The sequence below is a fragment of the Vombatus ursinus genome, unplaced genomic scaffold, assembly GCF_900497805.2.
Source record: "Vombatus ursinus unplaced genomic scaffold, bare-nosed wombat genome assembly UNPS02014772.1, whole genome shotgun sequence".
In the NCBI taxonomy this organism is placed as follows: domain Eukaryota; kingdom Metazoa; phylum Chordata; class Mammalia; order Diprotodontia; family Vombatidae; genus Vombatus; species Vombatus ursinus.
In genome coordinates, this window is record NW_020954550.1 from 13,360,426 (window position 1) to 13,383,554 (window position 23,129).

General features: G+C 36.2%; 1 protein-coding gene across 1 annotated transcript in view; it reads right to left on the reverse strand.

The window, feature by feature from the left end:
* Positions 1 to 1,710: 1,710 nt before the first annotated feature.
* IPO11 (importin 11) overlaps positions 1,711 to 23,129 on the reverse strand; it is a 216,045-nt gene continuing 194,626 nt past the window's right edge. Inside the window, exon 30 of the mRNA XM_027863585.1 lies at positions 1,711 to 3,209. Coding sequence (XP_027719386.1) covers positions 3,045 to 3,209 — 165 coding nt within the window. The 3' untranslated portion in view covers positions 1,711 to 3,044. The remainder of the gene's footprint in view (positions 3,210 to 23,129) is intronic.

Consider the following 23,129-nt stretch of genomic DNA (forward strand, 5'->3'; position numbering starts at 1 on the left):
TGCCATTTAGGGTTTGTCTAGGAATTTTACCACCTTCTAAACTACTTTCGAGTCGTTAATATCCGGACATGTTACCATTCTTAGTATACTTTATACTTGAAAAGGATTTCCCATAGAGATCTGGCTCTACGATGGAGCTTAAAGACACAAACCAAACCAAGGTACTATTTGTAATAGAATCAAAGCTTGTAGGGTGGTGCCTGTTTACTTTTCTCTTTGTTCCTCTAACACCTGGTACGATTAAAAGGTGGCATTTAAAAAATATTTGTTGCATTCAACTGGCAAATCATAGGCATATAAAGAGCCATCATAGGTCACCCCGTACATCACCTTTGCTTCCATGAAGTTGAAGGGATAAGAATTACAAATCAATTCACATTTGGTATTCTTTGCTTTAGGCATTCACAATGACCAGATGCTGAAGAGTGGAATAGGGCACCCATGGGCCCTGGTCCCATAAGGGATGCATAGAGGAACAAGAAAGCTATCATACTTAAGTGACTTCTCTCTGTTCGATACCAGCTCACAAAGGAAAGAAGCACTAATTGGGGCTCAGATCAAGGACTAGAAAAAAACAAACAAAAAAAAAATCAAGTGATGAGATGGATTAAGAAAAAATGAAATGGTAAGGACCTCTGTAAAGTATTTACCTCCACAGATTTTTCCCAATGAGGTAAAGAATTTTATGTTTGAATGAGAAAACTGAATGAGATCCCGGAAAGATTACCTAGATTGCACAGGTGGACATAGCATGAAAAGATAGACAAGGACTTCAGTTAAAACTGAAAATTAGAAAATTTGTGTTTTTATAAGTGTCATAGGGCTATTTCTGTGGTGAAAGGATGGACTAGGGATCACCTTATAACCAAAGGTTTTTTGTTTTTTTTTCAAATGTGGCTCCTTGGAGATCTGTCAAGGGGTCAGTAGAAGGAATTCAGATTAGGAAAATGCTGATCTTTCAATATTTTGAGAAAAATTTTCTCAAAATACCTGTACAAAAAGGGCATGCCACCAATTCACTCCTCCTTTGCCACAACTAGTCCCAAATGAGGCCCATTTCCCCTACTTAATGAAATTGAGCGTTATATAAAATAGGGAGCAAGACAATATTATGGAACAAAAAAACCCAAAAAACCAGAACAAAAAAACTTTGGCATGTAATAGGACTTATTGAGAGCTTCTGATATAAATAGCAATTTTATCTAATACTATATGAACAGTCAAAAGGCCCTATATGCAAAATATTTTTTAAATATATTGTGTCCCAAAAGTCTTAGTACAATTTCAAGTTATTAAGTCTTAAGACTTTTGGGACACCTTGTACTCTGGCTTAATTGAAAATTTATAAATCTAACATCTAGGGATTATTTTCAAAGAGCTTATTAGGTCATTTCTGTTAAGATTATACGAAAGTTACCCAACATAATAAAGTCATATCAAATTAACAGATTCCTTTTAGATCAATCTTGGACTGGGTGATAGAATGGAATGAAGCCCAGGTTAAGAAGCCTTTTGTGATTAAATGAAATAGCAAACTCCAGGTGTCACTATGATTTGCCAGTGCAGTATTACCCTTGAAAATATGCCACACTATCTTTATATCTATCTACTGAGTTGTGAAATGAGGCATCTGTTTGAAATTCCTTGTGAAATTTGTTATGAAATTGGCATGGGGGGGGGGGGGGGGAGAAAACAACCAATCAGACTAAATCAGAGATGAGGTATCTTTGGAACTTTAATGAGACCATATACGTTCTTTGTCTTGCTGAAAACATCAAATACATTTTGGGTTCCACAGCTTACAAAGGGGCAGTGGGTTCCCTACAGTTACATACTGTACCCAACTTTCTATAGAAAGATCAAAATTTTCCTAACCTTAATTTAGAACTTTTCCTAAAAAATGTCTTAAAGGTTTCTTACAACAGGGGAAGTAAAACAAAGTAAGGCTTTTTAAATTTTTTTCTTTTTTGGTACTACATACTATTCTCTGAGGAATAGGAAGGCAGATTCTTTGCATCACTATGTGTATGATCTCTTATACTGTCCTCTGATCCTTGCCAGTATCTTTTAAGGCCCCTGAGTCATATCTGATCCCTTTCCATTTAGGAAGGTGAGACAGGTACCCTCTGGACAACAACTCATTGCTTTTCTTGAAGATGGTCTACAGTTAGCCCCTCAGTTTTCCCTGGGGCTCACATTAGCGCTGCTAGCCCTAATGATTGGTAAAAAGGAATGGGAGTGAACAGTGAACTCAGGTCTCCTACCTGACACTGCAAGTATCCCAAGTTCATTGTGCAGGCCTTACAGTACATATTTAAAGACTAAGTGTGTTTCCTGAAAATAAAATGAGAAAAATACCCCTTTGCTAACAACAGTCCCTATATCAGATTAGTACAATGAAAATAAAAGCATTTGGCTGATATAACTGGCTTTCTTTTTTTAGATGAAAACATTTCCCTTTCAAGATAATCTTAGGAATATATATCTCTCTCTATATATATATTTTTTAACCTAATGACCAAATTTCTTAGTCTCCAATTATTTCCAAAAATGGCTTTGCCATTTTTTAAAAAAAATCTGTAGTTTCATTCACTTAAAAAATGGGTAAGGCAGTCACTGACTTGAGCTAATTCTTGCTGCAGGAAAACATTTCAGACATTAACCATCAACCTTTGCTTCTTCTTAAGTGTTAAGAGTACATGATTAAATGATAATCAGAACCATTTTCTTCTCTTAACAATAAACTAAGCAGCTATTTTCAATGAACACATTTCCTCTTGCAAATTCCAGGTCCCCCCACCCCACCCCACCCCCAATACAAAACTACTCTCTTGAGGAACAGGTTTGTAAACTCTCGTTATGAGGCATTTTCCATTTTTCCCCCCGATTTCGAAACCAAAAAAATGGCTTTCTGGTCTCTGCTTCTTTACTTTTTTTTCATAACTGTTTTTTAGTACGTCAGCTCCATCTCGGTGAGCCTGGTATTTCGTATTTGTCCTATTTCGGGAAGAGAGAGTTAGCCACCCAAGGTTCCAGCTGGGCTTTCAGAAGCCCTGTAAAAATTCTTGTAGTTGGTTGACAATTTCTGTATCCACCGTCTCCATGAGAGCTTGAAAGCTTTGCTCTCCCAGCAATTCCTGCTGTGCTTTGAGCTTCTCATAGACAAACTGCTGCAGTGACACTGTGTGTACAGGGTCCTTAAGGGCAAGCTGTGGAAAACACAGAAGAGCCAAAAAGTATTAGACAAAATGCAACAAGGCCCACTGTACCTATTCATCTTCTCTATAACCTTCCCTGAATAACAGGATTGTTTCTCCCTTCCTTATCACTGGAGGTTCAGAAATACAGGTACACTGGGGAAAATTTCCTCAAAGGAAACCTTTGTTCAATTACCATGCCCTCCCCAACAAACACAAGATTTTACTCAAATCAGCTTCTATTAGTCTGGGCCTGCTTCAAGAACAATGATCAATCCCTGATCTGTTGACTCTTAAATTATAAGTCTTATAAGGATGGGTTAATGCAACATTGCTGAAAATTTTTAATAATGTACCAAGCTAATATACATTTTGAAGGCTTGTTTCACTCATGCAATCATAAACCTCTGGAAATCCTGGTTAAATGGATACTTTACTTTTCAAACAGAAGTACTGGCATGTCAACTTTTCAGTTATGTGAATGTTTCATTCCTCTTTAAAGAATTCACAACATTAAACAACCCAAAAATTAGGGAGTAGTACAAACATTTTTGTGTTCAGACTAACTTTCTAGGGAATTCATAGGTTTATAGAATTGAGCTGAAAGGAACTTGAGAGTAAATTTAGTATACCTCCCTCATTTTTATAGTTGTGACCAATGCCACATCATTATTAAGCAGCAAAGCCTGAATTCGTAATTATTGTAAGTACAGAAAGCACATAATGTCAATTATCAGTAAGTGGGAGTGATCTGTCAAAACTTTTACTGGATTTATACACAGCTGGTTTGAATTTTGCAATCTAATTTAGCTCATTTGCTGCCATAAAGACCCATCTCCAAAACTCAAGAAACAAGAAAAAGTCAAATATTTCCCAAGAAAACAAGCTGCTCCTTATGAGACATTGTAGGGGGTGGAGGTGTGGAGAAGAGGGGGTGCAGAGAGGGCAAGAATGGAATCCCTCTGGGTGGTTTTAAAACATTAAAATTTTATTGCATTGGGATGGAACTGGGAATAGATTGATGATTTACAACTACATTTATTACAACCGTTTCATGGGCATATACATTTTATGGGGACAAGCTAAAATTTCTGGGGGAAAGAGGGAGAGGAGGAAGACAGGCAATTTAAAGCCCCTCTAGTGAGGTATCTCAAGCAGAAAAAGATATTCTATCAACTCCAGAGTCAGCCTCCTATGCTCATCATCATGTGGTCAGGTTCATTTAACTTACACCACTGCCTTCAGACTTTCCAGACCAAGTACTTCTTCATGAGTGCCCAGACTCTATTTGTGCTTGGCACCATTGAAGACTATGTGTTTCAAAGCCATGTTTTCTCAATACCAGAAAAAGGAGTTTAAAGCCATGTCTCTATTAATTGCTCACCATATGCAAGACACTGTGCTAAGCAGTGTTTTTTAAAAAAAATAAGCCTTTGTTCAGAGACAATGATCATTAAAAGCAATTTTCCGAAGGATGTAACATACTCTTCTCTGATAAAATCTGAGCACAGATATTTATCTACAGGATGTCCCAAAAGTCTTAATGCAATTTTAAGTGGGAATAATATCACTTTCAATTCTGGGTCAGCAAGCAAGCAAGCAAATATCACTACCAAAATAAACATTCTTATAATAGAATAAAACTGTCTCCAACATTTTAAAAATTTTCACTTTCTTTCACAATTATGCTTTTCACTTTCCCTTTTCACCAGGGAACTAAACTGAAAACATGATTCTGAAAATCTGGCACATTATATCCAACAGTTTGTCTGTATCAACTCCTCCTACCTCATGATACATTGTCAAATCAATCACTCACAAAAATATGCAAGGCCAGGTGCAAAAGAGAGAGAAGGAAGCAAGCAAACATTTGAACCAAAAATGAGCTTTCCACTTTTCTACATAGTTCTATTTTTTTTCTAAACATTTCTGCTTATTTTCTTTATTCTCACTGTGTTAGGTAATAGCCAAGGGGGAACCTCCTTGGCTATAAGGCTTTGGAGCAGATAGGCTTATCTTAGAATTGGGAGATAGGACATACAGATGAACAGGATCTCTGGTCACTAGGCAGCTATAGCATAAAGGTTTCTTTGTTTCGAAGATAACAGAAGGCTTAAGGTGACACGAACCCAATATCCCTCTGATGCTAAAAAAGTCCACATCAAGCCAAATTCCTGCCTTTGTAAATCTGACATGGACACAGGGAAGGTATTGGCAGTCAAATGAACTAGGAAGAGAATAATTAATATGCATCTTTGCCCCAATGTTTGACAAATGTATCCTTATAAGGTAAGTAAATCTATCGTTTTATAACTCTCTGGCTTATCTCAATAATTGAGGTATCATCTCTATACCTGAAGTCAGGATGACTGCCAGCAACTACTCTTGGAACTTACTAATGCTATCACAACAAACCCTGTATTATTATTCCCTTATTACAGATGAGGAAACTGAGGCTGAAAGCGATTAAGACAGTCCCACAGATAAAATAAGTGTCTGAGGCAGAATACAAACTGAGATCTTCCTAACTCTTAAGTATGGTACCCTATCCACAATGCCATCCAGCTGCTTCACAGTATAATAATGCATATTCATAAAACCTTCAGCATCTAAACAAGATTTTTAGAAAGCTGGAAGTGTGATATCTTATAAATGCTTTCACTGAATCAGTTTGGTCTTTAAAAGAGTCATTTTTAGTTATCTGAAAAATTCATTTATGTGGAATTGCTAACGTCCTTACAAAACCAGATAAATGAAGTGTTATTGTAATCACTCTGCAGTATTTGGTCTCTTGAGAGGTCTTTAATAAAGAAGTAGGCTGATAGTACTTAGATTTGCAGGTAAGGTATTCTAAAAAAAAAAAAAAAAGTTCCTGTCAGAATCTTACTAAGTTCCCACTCTTGAAAATTGTAGTTTTTGGGAAGTATCTGATGCAGGCTAATGATAACTGACAACATGTCAGCAATACTTACACTGCTAGCTGAATGACCTTTGGTCTTTGATGATGTTACAAGTTCTGGAATAAGTTTGTCAGGCTATATTGTTCTTGTTCTTTGAGGTTTTCATTATTTGAACCAGAAATACTCTCCATAATATTTAATCTATTTTAACCACATTAATTTAACTCAGCAATTTCACCCAGTGGGAGTCAGTCAACCAAACTTCTTACCTGAAATCTCACACCATATTATATTACCTAGTATCTCCATAAAGATGTTTTCCTTAAGGTTTGTCAAGAAAGAAACTGCTGAGAAGTTATTTCTATTGGAATTGGGGGAAGATAGTTTCTACACGGGCCAAAATGGATAAAATTATTTTAAAATTCTATGAAGTAGCACTTTTTATACAACACAGGGGATTATTCATAAAATTGTCCATTAAGAAAACCCACAAACTCACAGCATGAGAAATTTATACAACTTCCATACAATACATACTTAAACAATAATATATATTTTTAGCTTCTATCTAGAAAAACTGGTATCTGATACATTATTTGCTACAATTTCAATGTCAAAGTTGGTTCCAGGGACAAAATTAAATCGATTTTTGATTTTGGCAACAAAGCAGAAATAACTATTTAAAATATAGAATTACATAGCAGAACACTTATAATGGGTTTTGTTTCAGCATACAAAGCTATTAACAAAAAGAATGAAATCTTAGTCAAATTCATGAAAATTTATCTGAAAAGGGTTATTGCAGTTCTGATATAATTTTCATAATAGTCTCTCTTTTTCTATCCTGGAGAAATAGTTCATGCTAGATGATCTTTCATAGGTTACCATGATGATGATGATGAAGCAAAATTCCAACGTGAACAAGTACAATCAGTTACGTTATGCAGTAACCAACATATAATGCCTCAGGTCCCACTAAGCAAAGTGAAGAATTCCAGTCAGTTTGGCAAGTTTTTTTTAATGCCTTTTTAGAAAGTAGAAATAGGAAATATAAAACTTTATCTTCCATGTCAGAAAATTTCATCAAAGAATGTATGTATCAACCCTTAAAGAACTGTTGAGGTACGGGAAGCACACCCTAGACAAACAGAAGAACACAAGTTTGATAACAAATGTTGTTAACTGTACCTGAAACTAAAGGCAAAATCATTTCCTGAGGTTATTACTACAGTGAGCTTTTGGACTTCCTTTTCCATTTGGCCAATTCTACTTTTGAAGGCATTCTTCTCCTCACTGGCTTTTTGGATCTCTTTTGCCATTTGGGTTAGGCTATCTTTTAAGGTATTATTTTCTTCAGTAATTTTTTGGGTCTCCTTTAGCAAGCTGTTGACTAGTTTTTCATGATTTTCTTGCATCACTCTCATTTCTCTTCCCAGTTTTTTCTCTACTTCTCTTACTTGCTTTTCAAAATCCTTTTTGAGTTCTTCCATGGCCTGGGACTGATTCACATTTTTCTTGGGGGCTTTGGATATAGGAGCTTTGACTTTGTTGTCTTCTTTTGGTTGTATGTTTTGATCTTCTTTGTCACTAAAGAAAGATTCTATGGTCTGTCTTTTTTTTATGCAGTTTGCTCATGATCCTAGCCAATTACTTGAGTTTTAAACTCTTTATTAAGGTAGAGGTCTGTTTCCAGTATGCAGAATGTACTGTCCCAAGCTTCAGGGGTTTTGCACAGCTATTTTCAGAAATACTTCTAGGGACCTGTAAATTTTCAGTTCTTCCAGGGTGGTATGATCAAGGGTGAGGTGTTTACTCCTTTCTTGGCCTGTGCTCTGGTCTATGAGTGACCACAAGTACTCTTTCTGCCTTGGAACTGTGAGGAGGATTCCCTCTCCACCGCCACTACAAACTTCACCATGCCACTGCTCCTCCTCGTCCCAGGATCACCACCCAGAACTGTGACCCAGATCCAAGCACAGGCAAAGCAAGAGAATCCTGCCTCAGCACAAGCAATCCCCCTCTGATCAGCCACTCAATTCCAGAAGCAGCTACTGTTCCTGGGGATGTACCAGGACCGGGGCTGGGACCAAGCTTCTCTCTCACTGCAGTCACAGACCTTTCCTGTTGACCTTCTAAGTTGTCTTTGGCATTTGTGGGTTGAGAAGTCTGGAAACCACCATAGCTGCCTGTGATTCAGTTCGCTGAGGCCTGCTCCAGGTTTGCTGAGGCTTAGTCTTTGCCTGCACATGCCCATGCTGTACTACGCTCCTCTGCCAGCCTGGCATAAAAGACCTTTCCAATCAACCATCCTGGTTGTCTTGGGCTGGAAATTTGTTTCACTCTGTCTTTTTGTGGGTTCTGCTTCTCTAAAATTTGTTTAGGGACATTTTTTACAAGTATTTGGAGAGGTTTGGGGGAGAGCTCAAGCAAGTCACTATTTTTACTCTGCCACCTTGGCTCCCCAAAGGTTATTACTAAAGAGAACACATGGGACAGTCAAATACAAAATCTATTCCAAATGTCATAAGGGATGGCTTTGGGAGAAAATATAGTCAAGAAAAAAATTATCTCCCCAAAACTTCATTATCAATAATAAACAAAAAAGAATCCTAAGGTTAGACAAGAAGAGATTTCTTTCAATTTGCTAAATTACATGTGAACTGAACCATTAACTCTCTTCCAGGTCTTATTTGCTTACAGTGAAAATGTCAGGCTTTCAAATAATTTTTATTTTAACAGTGTAGCTGATTTTTACTTCTACTAACTGCAAAAAGAAAAAAAAAGTATTGAAAAACAATAATTTTTTTAAAAATCGCTTTGAAATCATATTTTCTTCTTAGTGGCATATTAATTCACAAATGTATTTCTTCTTAATAGATCTGACTGTGATTTCACTCCACACAGTGGTGCTTCTTCTGATCAGCAATTTGTTTATTATTGATACAATTCTGGGCAAATTCATACCATCAGTTTTACTTAGGAATCTCTACTTTTAACTACCACGTTAAAATGTTTGTTCTGTAAAATGTTACTTTTCCATTCCTTGGGATATTCTAAAAGGCAAATTTCTAAAGACAATCAAATAGCATAGTCATCTTCTAAGCTTGAGAAAGTTTTTTCAACTCTGGGAATAATGGACAACTCTAAAATTATCTTTGAAAGCCTACTTATCAACTGTATATATATAAAGTCTCTTCTGAAGCTCTGCCAATCTGAATTACTGGTTCTTCCATGCTGTTTACAAATAGGCCCAAGTCTCCCCAATCCTTGAAAAATCCTCACTAGACCCTATCATGCCTAACCATCTTCCTATACTTTCTTCCTCTTCTCAGTTAAACTCCTTTAAAAAGTTGTCTACAATTGGTGCTTCTTTCCTCTTGTTCTCTTATAAAAACTTCATCGTTCAAGCAAAAGGGTGATCTCCAAAATTAATGATGATCTCTTAATGGGCAAATACAATGGCCTTCTTTCTCAATCTTTATCTTTCCTGACCATCTCTGAAGAATTTGATAATTCTGACTACCTTCTCCTCCTAGATACTCTCTCCTCTTTGAGTTTTTAGAACTCAGCTCTCACATGTTTCTCTTACCTGACAATCTTTCTCCATCTCCTTTACTAGATTCTTCATCCATGTCATGCACATCAATGGTGGATATCCTCCAACATTATGTCCTAAACCTCTTTACTCTTTATAGCCTCCCCTTTGGTGACCTTATCTTTGGTGATCTCATCTGCTTCCTTGGGTTTCACTGACTTCTTTGCAGATGATTACCAGATCTATATACCCAGCCCTAGTCTCTCTCCAGAACTCCAGTTCTATATAACCAACTATTTGACACTTCAAATTGGAGAGACTTCTCAAAACCAACATGTTCAGACTAGAACTCAATTTCTTCTCCTTTGCCCCCAAACCCATCCCTCTATCTTACCCTATAACTCTCAAGCCATTAACACCATACTTTCAGGCACTCAGACTTGCAAATTTAGTGTTGCACTTGACTCTTCAGTCTTACTCACCCCACATATCCAATCATTTGGTAAATCTTGTGATTTCTTTCTCTACAATATCTCTCATATACATGTACTCTTTAATCACACAGCTATCATTCTAGTTAAGGACCTCATTACCTCTTGACTAGACCATCAAAACAGTCTTCTTATTGGATTTTCTGTCTCAAGTCTCTCTTTACTCCAATTCTCCAACACACTGTCAAAGTCATTCTCCTAAAGCACAGATTAGACCATGTCATATCCTCCCCCCAACCCCTTCAATACATTTCAGTGTATTCCTTAAGAAGAGGAGTCCATAATCTTTTTTGTGGCATGGCTCTGACCTTGGCAGTCAAGTGAACCCTATGAAACATTTCTCAGAATGTTTTTAAATGCATACAATAAAAAATTACAAAGGAAACTAAAGATTGATGAAAATATATCAATTTTTTCTCCATCCAATTTGATGGATTCCTTGAAAACTATCCATGGACCCAAGGAAAAGTATTCCTGCTCTAGAATCAATCCATAATATTATTTAGAAAATGTAGTTATGTTCACTGTTCAGTTTAACTTTTACCATCCTCCTTAGTGAACATCAAAGCAATATTATTTACCATTAATAAATCACCTTCCCTCTGGCTCCTATGCAACCCATGCAAATGTCAACAAACACACTTTCACCAATGCCAATTCTGCTGCTCCCTGTCAAAATACATGACAAATCTAGAGATGGAAAAGAAGTCAGAACTTATCTAGTCCACTCTCCCTGCCCCCAACCCACATGCTTTATAGGGGTGAAAATGGAAACCCAAAGAGGTTCAGTCACTTGTATAAGGTCATGCTGGCTGTCAGGATTCCACATGACTCCAATATCTGAACAGTCCAACTACAGAAAATGAGTATCTGTGTGAGTAGGAAGGAGAAGCAAGGAGGAGAAAAAGGAAGCGTACAAGACAGCTATAATGGAATTTCGTTTTGCAATCTAAATTTCATCTTTGGTAGTATTATCAAAGTTCCCAGCATATCCATTTATTTCTGTATATAACCCTACTGAAGGGGCTAAGTGATTTGAACATTACAAGTATGAAACTTCTCTAACAACACCTGCTCCCTTCAATCTTCCTCCACTATGCCAATCATCTCTGCAATTCAAGGAACTACTGAGACGACTGAGCAAATCTTATAATCTCAACTCTCTTGGCAAAACTGCTCCCCAAAGTCAAGTTATCAGGTGAAGGACTAAAAAGTGCAAGTGCTATAAGTAGGAAATGCAGAAGGTAAGAAAGAGAATGGAACCAATGCCATCGATCTAGTTCAAAAAAGTCACATCATTTTGTCAAATATCAACTGTCAAGAATTTATAAAAATGCCTAGAATGATGAAAAGAAATGAAGGAGTCAAACATTTCCATCTTGACTATCTGCTGATAAAATGATATTATTCTAGAAATTAATTTTGTATGAACTAAATTTGCTAACATTTCAGATGACAGAGCAGACAGATGACAGAACAGCAAAGCCTGTCTTCTGCCTCTTTTTGTATCCCCAGTGTTTACCACAGTGCCTGGTGCTACATAAATGCTGATTGACTGATTGATTGATTCCATAAGCTAAATTTTCCAGAATGTTTTAATTTCACTGTATAACATTTTTTCCTTCTTTTAGACAATGGAGTCAAGTAGCTAAGCAGATGTAGGGAGATCTTCAGAGGTTTGAGAAAAGCAACGAGAAAGTTGGTAGCTATAAATAGAAGGCAGGTTTCCTACTTGGAGGGGCATTAAGGAAGACAAAGTGTACCACCCTTCTCCCCCAAAAAAAGGGATTCTGGCTTTGTAATCCAGATAGTTTGAGATTTCATGGCAAATTACACATGCCTTCATTCACATTCTATATGGTAACTTTCCTTAAAATTGATAACAATGCTAATAAATTGTCCTTATATTAAGTAAAGGGTTGCAAGTTGATAGAAAATGTACAAATCATTGGATGAATATGTTACTTGTGTTTGGTTATCTAGACCTGAGGAAAAAGAACTGGTTGAACCATTGTCACCTTATCCTCAAGCAAGGCACCATTGTTCACCTGATGTGTGTATGATGAACTAATCTCTAATAATTAAATTTAAAGGTGACTTATAACTTAAAACAAGATGTAAAGAAATATCTGTTTGATACCTGGCTCACAATTTTTCTCTCCTCCCCAACTCCTGCCCTCGGATGAGAAGACTTAAGATAACATACTGATTCTCCCTCAAAAACTATTCAGTTCCTCAACCTATGCAATTCCCATAAGCTGTTCCTCTTGATCCTGCCACCACTTACTGATGTACCACCTCTCAGTTCAAAATTATCCAACCATAATCTATTGGCTTTCACTGCTCCCTCTGCCTTCCTTTACAAAACTCTACTAATTAGTAAAAGAAAAATCTGACAGAAGTCATCTAAATGAGAAAAAGAAGTAGTGAAATTTCAGTTTTTCAAGCATAATATTACATTAAGAGGAACACAACATCAGGTGACTATAGAATATGAGGAAGGGGAAGAGAGGGAAAAGAGAATCTGCATTTATATAGCACCTTTTATGTGCCAGGCACTGTGCTAAGAGCTTTTTACAAATATTACCTTATATAATCTTCACAACAATCCTCAAAGGGAGGTGCTATTATTATCACCATTTTACAGTTGAAGAAACTGAGTCAAATAAAGGTTAAGTGACTTCACCTGGATCACACAGCTAGTAAGTGTCTGGGGTCAAATTTGAACTCAGGTCTTCCTACGCTGCCCCCCCCCCCCCCCCCCCCCCAGGAGTTCTACATACTTCTCCACTGTTCTTCTAGCTGCCTTGGAAGAAAGGGAGAAATATGAAACAAATGTGAAACAGAAGAAAAAACATAACTGTTGATAAGCTAAAATTCTATGATAATAGTCAACAAACATTTATTAAATGACTGTTACGTCCCAGACTGAGGCAGCTGGTGGCTCAGTGGACAGAGCACTGGACCTGGAGTCAGGAAGACCCAAGTTCAAATCTAGCCTCAGATACTTTCTAGCTAGGTGACCCTGGGCAAGTCATTTAACCTATGAACCACTGCATAAGGACATGGCAAGCCATTCCAGTATCTTTGCTAAGAATACCCCATGGACAGTTGGTACACAGGGTAACAAAGAGTCAAATATGAATGATCAACTGAACAACAACAAGAAGTGTGCTAAATACTGTGTTAAATGAGCACTGAGGATACAAAGAAAGGCAAAAACAGTCTCTCTCTCAGCTCAGAGTGTGCTAGGAATAGTACATAAACAACTATGTAAAAATAAGTTTTATATAAATACATATATATATACACATATATATATATGATAAATTAGAAATAATCAACAGAAGGAAGGCACTAGCATTAAAGAGGATCAGACAGAGAAGGCTTCTTGTAGAAGCCTTGTGGGATCGGAGCTGGGACTTGAAGGAAGTCAGGAGAACAAGGTGAAGAGAAAGAATTTCAGGCCTGGGGGACAACTGCTGAAAATGCTCAGATTCAGGACAAAGAGTGTTTTATGTGAGGCACAGCAAGAATCAATGGACTGCAGAGTATAAGGGGACGATAAAGTGTAAGAAAACTGGGAAGGTTATAAAGTATTCTGAATGTCAGATAGAGAATTTTATATTTGTTCCTTGAGGTGACAGGACAACATTGGAGTTTATCGACTGAAGGGCAGGAGGTTGACATAAGCAGAGCGGCTGAATGGGGTCATCAAGTAAAATAGTATATATAGAGAAAAGGCACCAAGATGGAGCTCAGAGGGAAACCCATTTTCAGCAGGTATGACCTGGATGAAGAAGATTCAGCAAAGAAAAGGAAAAGATTCAGCAAAGAGTGATAGGGTAGGAAAAGAACTAAGAACGAAAACCTAAAGAAAAGGGAGTATCGTTCATATCATACCTACTAACTGCTCCCCACGGCTCTGTCCTGGACCCTTACTCATTTTCTCCTTGCACTTAGTGAGATTGTTAACTTCCAATAGGTTTAATTATCCTTTCAATGCAGATGATTCCCAAATCTATGTATCTAGTTCTAGTCTCTCTCCTGAGCTCTAGATCAGTGGCATCTCAAACTCCCAACAAGTTGAAAAAAGAACATATTCCCAACCAAATACTTCCCTTATTTGAACTGGACTGTTATTTTTGAGATCACCATCATCATCATCATCATCATCATCATCTTCCTAATCATAGGCCTAGAACTAGAAGGGATCTTACAGACCATCCAGTCCAACCCCCTCATTTTATAGATGAGGAAACTGAAGTCCATAAAAGTTACTGACTTGTCCAGGGTCACACAAGTACCAGCTGTCGGTCTGCAATCTTAGTATCACGCTCAACTTCAAAATCACCCCATACACTCAGTCAGTTACCAGATCTTTTCATTTCTACCTTCACAACATCTTTTCATAAGTCCCCTTTTCTTTACTTACAAAGTCACCACCCAAGTTCAGGTCCCCGTTGCCTGCAACACCCTGACTACTACAATCATCTTCTAATTCATCTTCCTGTCTCAAGTCTCTCCAGCTTCACTCTATCCTTCACATAGCTGCTAAAATGTTTTTCCTGTCACATAGATCTGATCACGTATCGTTCTACTCAATAAACTCCATTAGCTTCCTGTTCCCTCTAAGATTCAGTATAAAGCCCTCTGTTGGCATTTAAAACTCTTTAATACTCCTCCTTACCTGTCCTTACACTTAACACCCTTCTACAAACACTATGACACTGCTACATTTGATTTCCCATTTCTTTGTCTTTATACTACCTGATCTCTGTAATGTTATGTTTCCTAGAATCCCTGGCTTCCTTCAAAATTCAACGCAACTATCACCTTCCGGCAGGAAGCCCTTCCTAGTACCCCCACATGAGTTATCTTCTCTAAACTTTTGTCCCAACTACACTATATATCTCCTGTATGCATGTAATTATCACCACAAAAAGGTAATATTCTTGAAGGTAGGGACTGATTTTGCCTTTCTTTGTATCCCTAGCAATTAGCATGATACCTGGCACATAATAAATATTTACTCCTTGATTTTGTCCAGTACTTCATAAAACAGGGCATCTTGTTTCTAAGAAAATGGACCAGCAGGCAATTCCTGGTGCTAGAATAGACCCTAACTCATACAAATACCCCTTTATTACTTTTTACTAAGGTACAATTGAGGAAATGTATAAGTATGTACACTTGCACTTAAACACACACACACACACATTTGGGTATACATAGTCCCCAATAGATGAATACAGAATGCCTTTGCAGATAACAAAGAACCACTCAAAATATCTGGATAGAAAAACTGATTGAACACAGACACCTAAGTTATTGTTAGGAGAGTGGAAAACACTTTATTCGAGAATAAAATTGTTCACCTGTGAGATACAAAAGTCATCTATAATTCAATGAAACATTTATTAAGTGAAAAATAAGTACAAGGTATTGTGCTAGGTACAGATAATAAAAGAAATGCAAATCAAAAGAACTCTGAGGTTTAACCTTAAACAGAAAATATGTAAACATTAAAAAAATGCAAGAAGTCTTTTGAAAGGATTGTAGAAAAACAGACTACAACAATGCACTGTTGATGACTCTGAGAATTTAAAGTTTAATCAGCTTGTAAAACATTTTATATTTATGCTAAGAAAATGTTCACACCCTTTGATCCAAAGATCCCATTGCTAAGCTCAAAACGCCAATGAGTTAGTTTCACAATGAAAAAAAAGGTACAAGATATATAAAAATACTTACAGTAGCACTTTTTGTAGTTACAAAGAATTGTAAACTTAATAAGATGCCCAGAGATTAGGAAATGAAAAAGCAAGTTGTGTTCATGGATGGAATGAAATAGTATTATACAGTAAGAAACTAGGAATATGATGAATACAGAGAAGTGTGGAAAGTCTAGATGCAAACTAAAACAAGCAGAGCCCAGAAAACAACATAAACAATGTCTAAAACAGTGTAGATAGAAAGACTAACTACCACAAAACAGAAGAAGAGTAATATTGAGAAATTATAAAGAGCAAGCTTGGCCTTAGACAAGAGATATTGAGAAGACATGACTGCCTAGCCCTTTTTTTGCAGATGTGGGGCCCCAGAGGTATAGAACACTGTATTGAAACTGTAGCTTTTGTGAAGTATTGATCAGTTTTGCCAAATTTTTTTTTCTCTTTTCTGTTCTCTTAGTTACTTTCTTTTTTAAAAAAAAAAATACTGTTTATAAGGGATGTCTCTCTGCGAAGAAAGGGATGAATACAGATAAAAAAGCAATAAAAAGCTATTACATTAAAAAACAACAACACTAACTAAAGTAGGAACACAGGAGGGAAAGAAAATACATGGGTTATGCCTGGATACCCCAAGGGAACATTCCTACTGGTATGTCCTGGGACCACTGAGAGTGCTCCCCAAAGTTATGTTGACAATCCATATACTTGTATATTCCATAAAAGTGTTACCAAAATAAATAAATCAACAACTATAAAAAATAACAAATGGATGAGGGAATGGGATTTAAACAAATAATTCCGCTTACTGAAACATAAACAAATGTTCATCATCAGGTGCTTTTAATTACAAAGGAAAAGTTGAATTTTAATTTGATAGTTTTAAAGTTTGTTATAATTTATAATAACAAACTAAAAGAAGAAAGGAACTCTATTTTGTATGGGTCATATTTTAGTGACTCAAATGTTAATTCTTGGTTTCTGTAGGAAATTAAGGACGAAAAAGGGGAAAGTATACTGTAGTGAAGTAGTCTAAAATTGGTTTGTTTTATATTCACCTCTCCTTTCCATCCTATCCTGTAGGGACTAAGCAAGAAAGAAATCACCTCTAGAAGAATTCAGTTTAGATGCTTTTAACCTTGTCTTGACTATATAGTACTCCTAAAGAATCTTCTTCCACTATAAAACTCACCATCCCAGGCTGAATTCACTCTGGTTAATCACTAGATAAGGTTTTCCTCCATATTCTCAAAATTCCTTATTCTGTATTCACTTATCTAAGCAAATTATTGTCTTCCCAGAAAGATCGTAATTTCCCTGAGCACAGGAACTATTTTATTTTTCAGAAATTATAAAGAAAACACTTTGGTTTGGTATCCCCTGTGACTAATCTAGGGCATGACATACAATAGGCACTTAATAAATGCTTGTTGTTTGATTATTTTCATCTAGCCCAATGATTTCATGGGAATAAAGATCTTCAAGTAAGGAAACCAATCAATACAGATCAACAACAGGACATCAACTTGTAATCCTAAGCTATCACCTTGGGACCTGAGAGGTTAAGTAAGTTGGCCCAAAGTCAGTAAGCACAAAGACAAAATTTGGACTCATATTTTTCCAACTCTAAGGCCAAACCACTACCTATTATCATATCACATTGCTGCTCCATTATCATTACCATTATTTTCTCCATAGACTACTTAGTTACTCAGACTCAAGTTTCCAGTTAAGTGACTTGGTTATCATTGTCTTCTGAATAAAAATGCAAAGTTCTTGCTATGATACTACATTGCCTCAGTTATCCAGCTACTCTAATGGATCCATTTCATTCTCTTTTTATGAGTTTGTAACTCAGATCTTAATATTTTTAATCAAAAACCTATAAAATTATGACAACCACTTCCACTACATTTCAATTTTAATGATAGTAATCTTAAAAAGGTCACAAAGATATAGGTAAAATTTAATAAGCAGTTTTACTAATAGCATAGATTGGGGGATCAGAAAGAAAAATTTCACTGAGTGATAACTATAAGAAATCTGTATTTGAACTCTTTAATTTAAAGGTCTTTTTTCTCTTAGTGATTTAACACTGTGCTCTAGTTATTATGCCACATATAATCATTAATCAACCTGTACTAGTTTATGCTCAACACAGACATTCATTTCCAATTACTCTGCAGGTAATGAGTAATATATCATGTTGTCAAAGAACAAACAACTATAAAATAGAATAAAAAGCTAGATGATATAATTTCAATGAAATTATCTTCAATGCTTTTCTAGAGTGTTAATATAAAACATGGCTTATGAAACAGATGGAGAGAAACAGAATTTCAAAAGATATAACTAGTAGGAGCTGAACAATCAGTGATAGTGAGAAAAACTGATCTGCATGCTGTTATTTTTAATTTGCCTACTGGTAGGTGGGAGGAAGCTTCAAGGCCAGGATGGATGTTGGGTCCTAAGAACCCTGAATATGTTTGTGTAGATTCACAAGTTAAAGGGATAACAAAATCAAAAAAATTTTATTTAACTGAAAATATATAGCAAATATTCCACTGCCAAATCTTGACATATCCCAATCTAAGATTTCTTCTAAGTGGCAATGATCAGCACTGAATTCAATTCGATTACAACTAGATCCTGATTAGTATAGCCAGGTTCATGTTGCACATTTCCACTGGGCTAAAACTTTTACTATGGCTATATTTTACATAGTTATATTATAACTTCAAATACTGTGAATTTGAATACTTTGATCACTTTCAGGAGATTTATTATTTGTGCTAATTGACCACCGTCTACCCTAGGCTCTCCCATTTAATCAATAACTAAATAAATATTTTGCCTATATGCAAAGAGTGAATAAGAAGAAAACAGTTTAAAAGGAGAAAGAAATTTATTCTCCTAACTCTTCCTTAATTACCTGAAACAAATAAAGGCATGAAGGACCATACATCATAAACTTTAGAATTGGAAGAGACCTCAGGAGAGGAAACAGATTGATCTACCTTGAAGAGAGGGAAAAGCTACTGACAGCAGGTGCAATTATAGCTGACACCCATAGGGGATTCATTAAGAATGCCATCATCCCCTCCTCCTCCTCATACACTCAAACTATCTTCACAACACAAGAGGAAAGGACATGTATTTCGGCAGCTTAGCTATTCCAAGACACCAGGTATTTCAACAGTTGTTGGATACATATTTCTCAAAGGGAGAACTAGCACCTCTGGTGTGACTGCTGAGCCCTCTTCAGGGTTATTCATCCATCTTTGGTATCTACTTCTCACCCAACTCTCACCTGTAGCTCCAAGAGGCTACAGTACGCACTGCAGCCACACCCCATTTCAACAAATGGGCTAAACCAGGTTAAGGGTACCTGAGAGGTCTCAAACCTTTCAGTGAGTTAGGGAGGTGTCTAACTAAACATGTGAAGACTATCTCTGATAGAATGGGCAGTTGAAAACAATTTGTTCCAACAGCCATGAAAGCAGCTGAAGGAGGTGCTGTAGAATGCTTAGAGCTTGGTTAGACACTGAAGATGCCAAGGTCATCTACTGTATTCCAGGTCATAGTCAGTGGTCCCAACTTTTGATTTGCCACTGGACTTTGATGACTCTGGAAGAGAGAGGCCAATGACTTTGCATAACTCTGTCTCACTTAAATCCTACTTATGTGAGAATCAAGATACCACCTATACTACTTTACAATTTTTACCTACCTCAAAGTCTTGTGACAACAGGCAAGTGATGAAGCAGCAGGTACATATACTCTGGGAGCTGTACTCACAACCCTGCACACATGGCTCAGGCCATAAGGTCAAAGCCCCCTGGGTATCTCAGCAGCCTTTTTGAAGGACCACACTGCTCATCTCTTAGTGTAAGGTAAGGGCTAGAAAAGGTACCCTAAAAACTGTCTGCTTCAGCCCTGGCCTGTTTACTGTGGCAGGCAATGATCATACCCTGTGGTCGAAACACAAAAAAAATGTACGAAAACTTTTGCAAAGATGATTCTACTCATCATCGGAACATGGAATGTGGCATGCTTACGGACAACATGAAATCCAGTACACGTGAAAGACAAACAGCTCTTGTTGAGAGAGAACTCAGCAGGTATTACATCCAAATAGTAGCCCTAAGTGAAACTGACGTCATTTCTCAAGCTAAACTGCCAAGCATTCAAACTCTACTGCTGAGAGCACAACTCTGATGGGCTGAACACATTGTTAGAATGCCAAACGTAGGTTTGCCTAAAAGACCATTTTACAAAGAACTCATATAAGGCAAACACTCACATAGAAGTCAGAAGAAGAGATACAAGAACATTCAAAGTCTCTCAGAAGAATTTTGGAATAGATCATGTGACATAGGAGACACTGGCAAAGGACCACCAAGCACGGTGTGCCTGCGACAAGGAAGGCACTGTGCCCAACGAGTGAAGCAGAACTGCAGGCCTTCCCAGCTCATATTGCTCTGATCAGCCACAGTAAGATACACTGTACTTTGACTCCAACATAGTGATGTCATTTTAGTACTCTTTGAGAAAGAAGGACAACAACCAACCAACATACACACTTCCTTTGATGGCTATTTTAAGGCAGCGATTCTTAAAATAAAAATCGACAGAACCATTGAGGCTTGTGAAGGTCATTCATAGAATGGTCTTTTGTAGCATAAATGGTTATAGTATAATAACATTTCTATTTTTTATTTATGATGTGAAAAAATTTACGTGTGACATTTAATTAAAAAGCAGATAACACCTCCATCAAAAGCAACAGTTTAAGAAAAAAAAAGCAACAGTAGTCTTCCTATTATTTTTTTTCCTGGTGGCAGATGTGATCATGTAGGAGAGATGGTATACAAAGGTTCACAGATGAAAATGTGTGAACAAATACTTTAAGAAATATTGTCATCAATTAATATTCTTCATTCTCTCATTCTACTCTGTTCACCATCCCAATCGTGGATCAATCAAATCAACAACCAGCAAGCATTAAAAACAAACAAACAAACAAAAACAAACAACAAAAAACCAACCCAACTATCTCATTTGATCCTCACAACAATCCTGCAAGGAAGGTGTTGTTATTATCTTCATTTTGCAGATGAGGAAACTGAGGCAAACAGAGGCTATGTGAATTGACCAGGGTCACACAGTAAGTGGCTGAGACTGGATTATGAACTCAGGTCTTTCTGACTCCATGCCCACTGTACCACCTACCTGCCCACACGTGGTTATGAGAAATTGTGTTTGTGAATAGTTATTTAAAACCTTCAAGTATGCTACCTCTGTTGAAAAGATATAACTAAGTAGAAGGCTTTTAAAGATCTTTAACATTAAAAAAAATCAAATAATAAAGTAAATTAGCTAATAGTTTAAAAAAACTTTTTAAAGTAATTTAATTTCATACTTCTAGTTGTTTCATGGAACAAAATAAATAAGTCAGAATTGCAATTACACTTATACTTTACTATGCTGAATTTTGTGAGGACATTCAAAGCTAGGTAAATTATATATATATATACACACACACACATACACACACAACTATCCACTTAACTCCAAGTTGGCTTCTTTTGAAAACTCAGCACATATCTGGAATATCATTTCTGTCATCAATTGAAGTTTTTTTGTTTTTGTTTTTCTTTAAACTGGACTTGTGATTTCATCTCATAGAGAGAATATTTGCATATTGTAAGTAACATAAGGAAAACAACCCACAAAAATTCTTACCAAGCAGGCTGGAGCAGATTATTTCAGTGCAAACATATGGTCAACTGTGTTTTTCTCTGTCATTCCACAAATGTCAATTAAATTCTCATATTGTTAATCTCTATGATAAGCACTAAATACAATAAATATGATAAGGAAAGGTAAAAGGTAGCCCTGGCCTTCACAGTGTACATTCTAATGGCGGAGATATTTTAAAGTGACAGGTAAGAAATCTGTAGGTTTCTAGCTCTTTTTGATGGTAACTTTTTAAATACTGCTTTACTTTCACATTTTAAAATTCTATGTATTCTCAGATGATCAGACATACCTAAAGTCAAATATAAGCATATGATATATTTTCTAAATGACAGAGTCAATTTTCCACAACTGTGAATTTTCACCAACAGTGCTCTCTTCAATGGAACAGATGGTCAAGAGGTAACTATATGGCCAAGGGCATTTCTTTAGAGCTCGAATTTTTTCCACATTACAATGTGTATTTTTTGGCATACTTTGTGACTGCCAAGAAATTTCATTTTTTAAATGAAAAAAAATTTAATACTGACTTTTTGTTTTAAATAATTCATTCCCACCTGCCAATAAATATTTATTTATATTTTTATTTTTCACTTGAAATGACAGCACAGAGCACCTTCAAAAGATTATCTTCAAAAAACCTATTATTAAACATGTCACAATGTAAGAGTGACAATGTAGATTAAAAATAAACCAAACTGGTATAAAATTATAAAGTTCATATTGAAAAATCATACACAATTTATACAGGAAACCCTGGAGAAATGAATAATGAAACTAATTTTGTGTGTTTAAAGCTATAAAAATTATAAATAGCATATCCCTAACTAAATTCACTCAAATAATTTGCTGTGTTACCTTTAGTATGTTACCTAGTCTTTAGGGTCTGGATGCATAATTTACTGGTGTTAACAAGAATCTATATCAAAAGGCTAACAAGAAGAATGGATATAAAAATTAGTACATAAAAAACAAAGGGTTGCTCGACAGACGCTTATTAGCCATAGTTGTAATGATAACAATAAATAACTTCAGAGAGCCACAAATCATGTTGAGAAAAATGGACAAAACATATACAATCCAATTAATATTTTTCAAAATGTATTATCATACTGTTTTACATGGAAATATTTTGACCAAGGCAAAATTTAAGATAAAGTTAGAACTCAAATAACTAAATACAAGTCGCATGAGATGGTACCTATTATTGGTGTAAATAATATTATAGGTAATATGAAAAGCAGATTTAAATATCATAGTTTTATAAGAGTTTACCTCTAATTCTAATTAAGTCTACTTAAGAGTATGCCCCTTGGTTAAAAAAAACTGAGAACTACCTAAGGAGGCTGCTGATTGGATAATGAACAGAAAATTAAGTATTCACTTACAGGTTTTGATTCCTGTCTAGGTAAATGTTATGCATCTTCATGTGTTTCTAGGACACTATTGGTATGCTTAGTCCTACATAGAGAACGGAGAAGAGCCAAGTGCCCTGAAGGGTTTCGTTCTAAGTA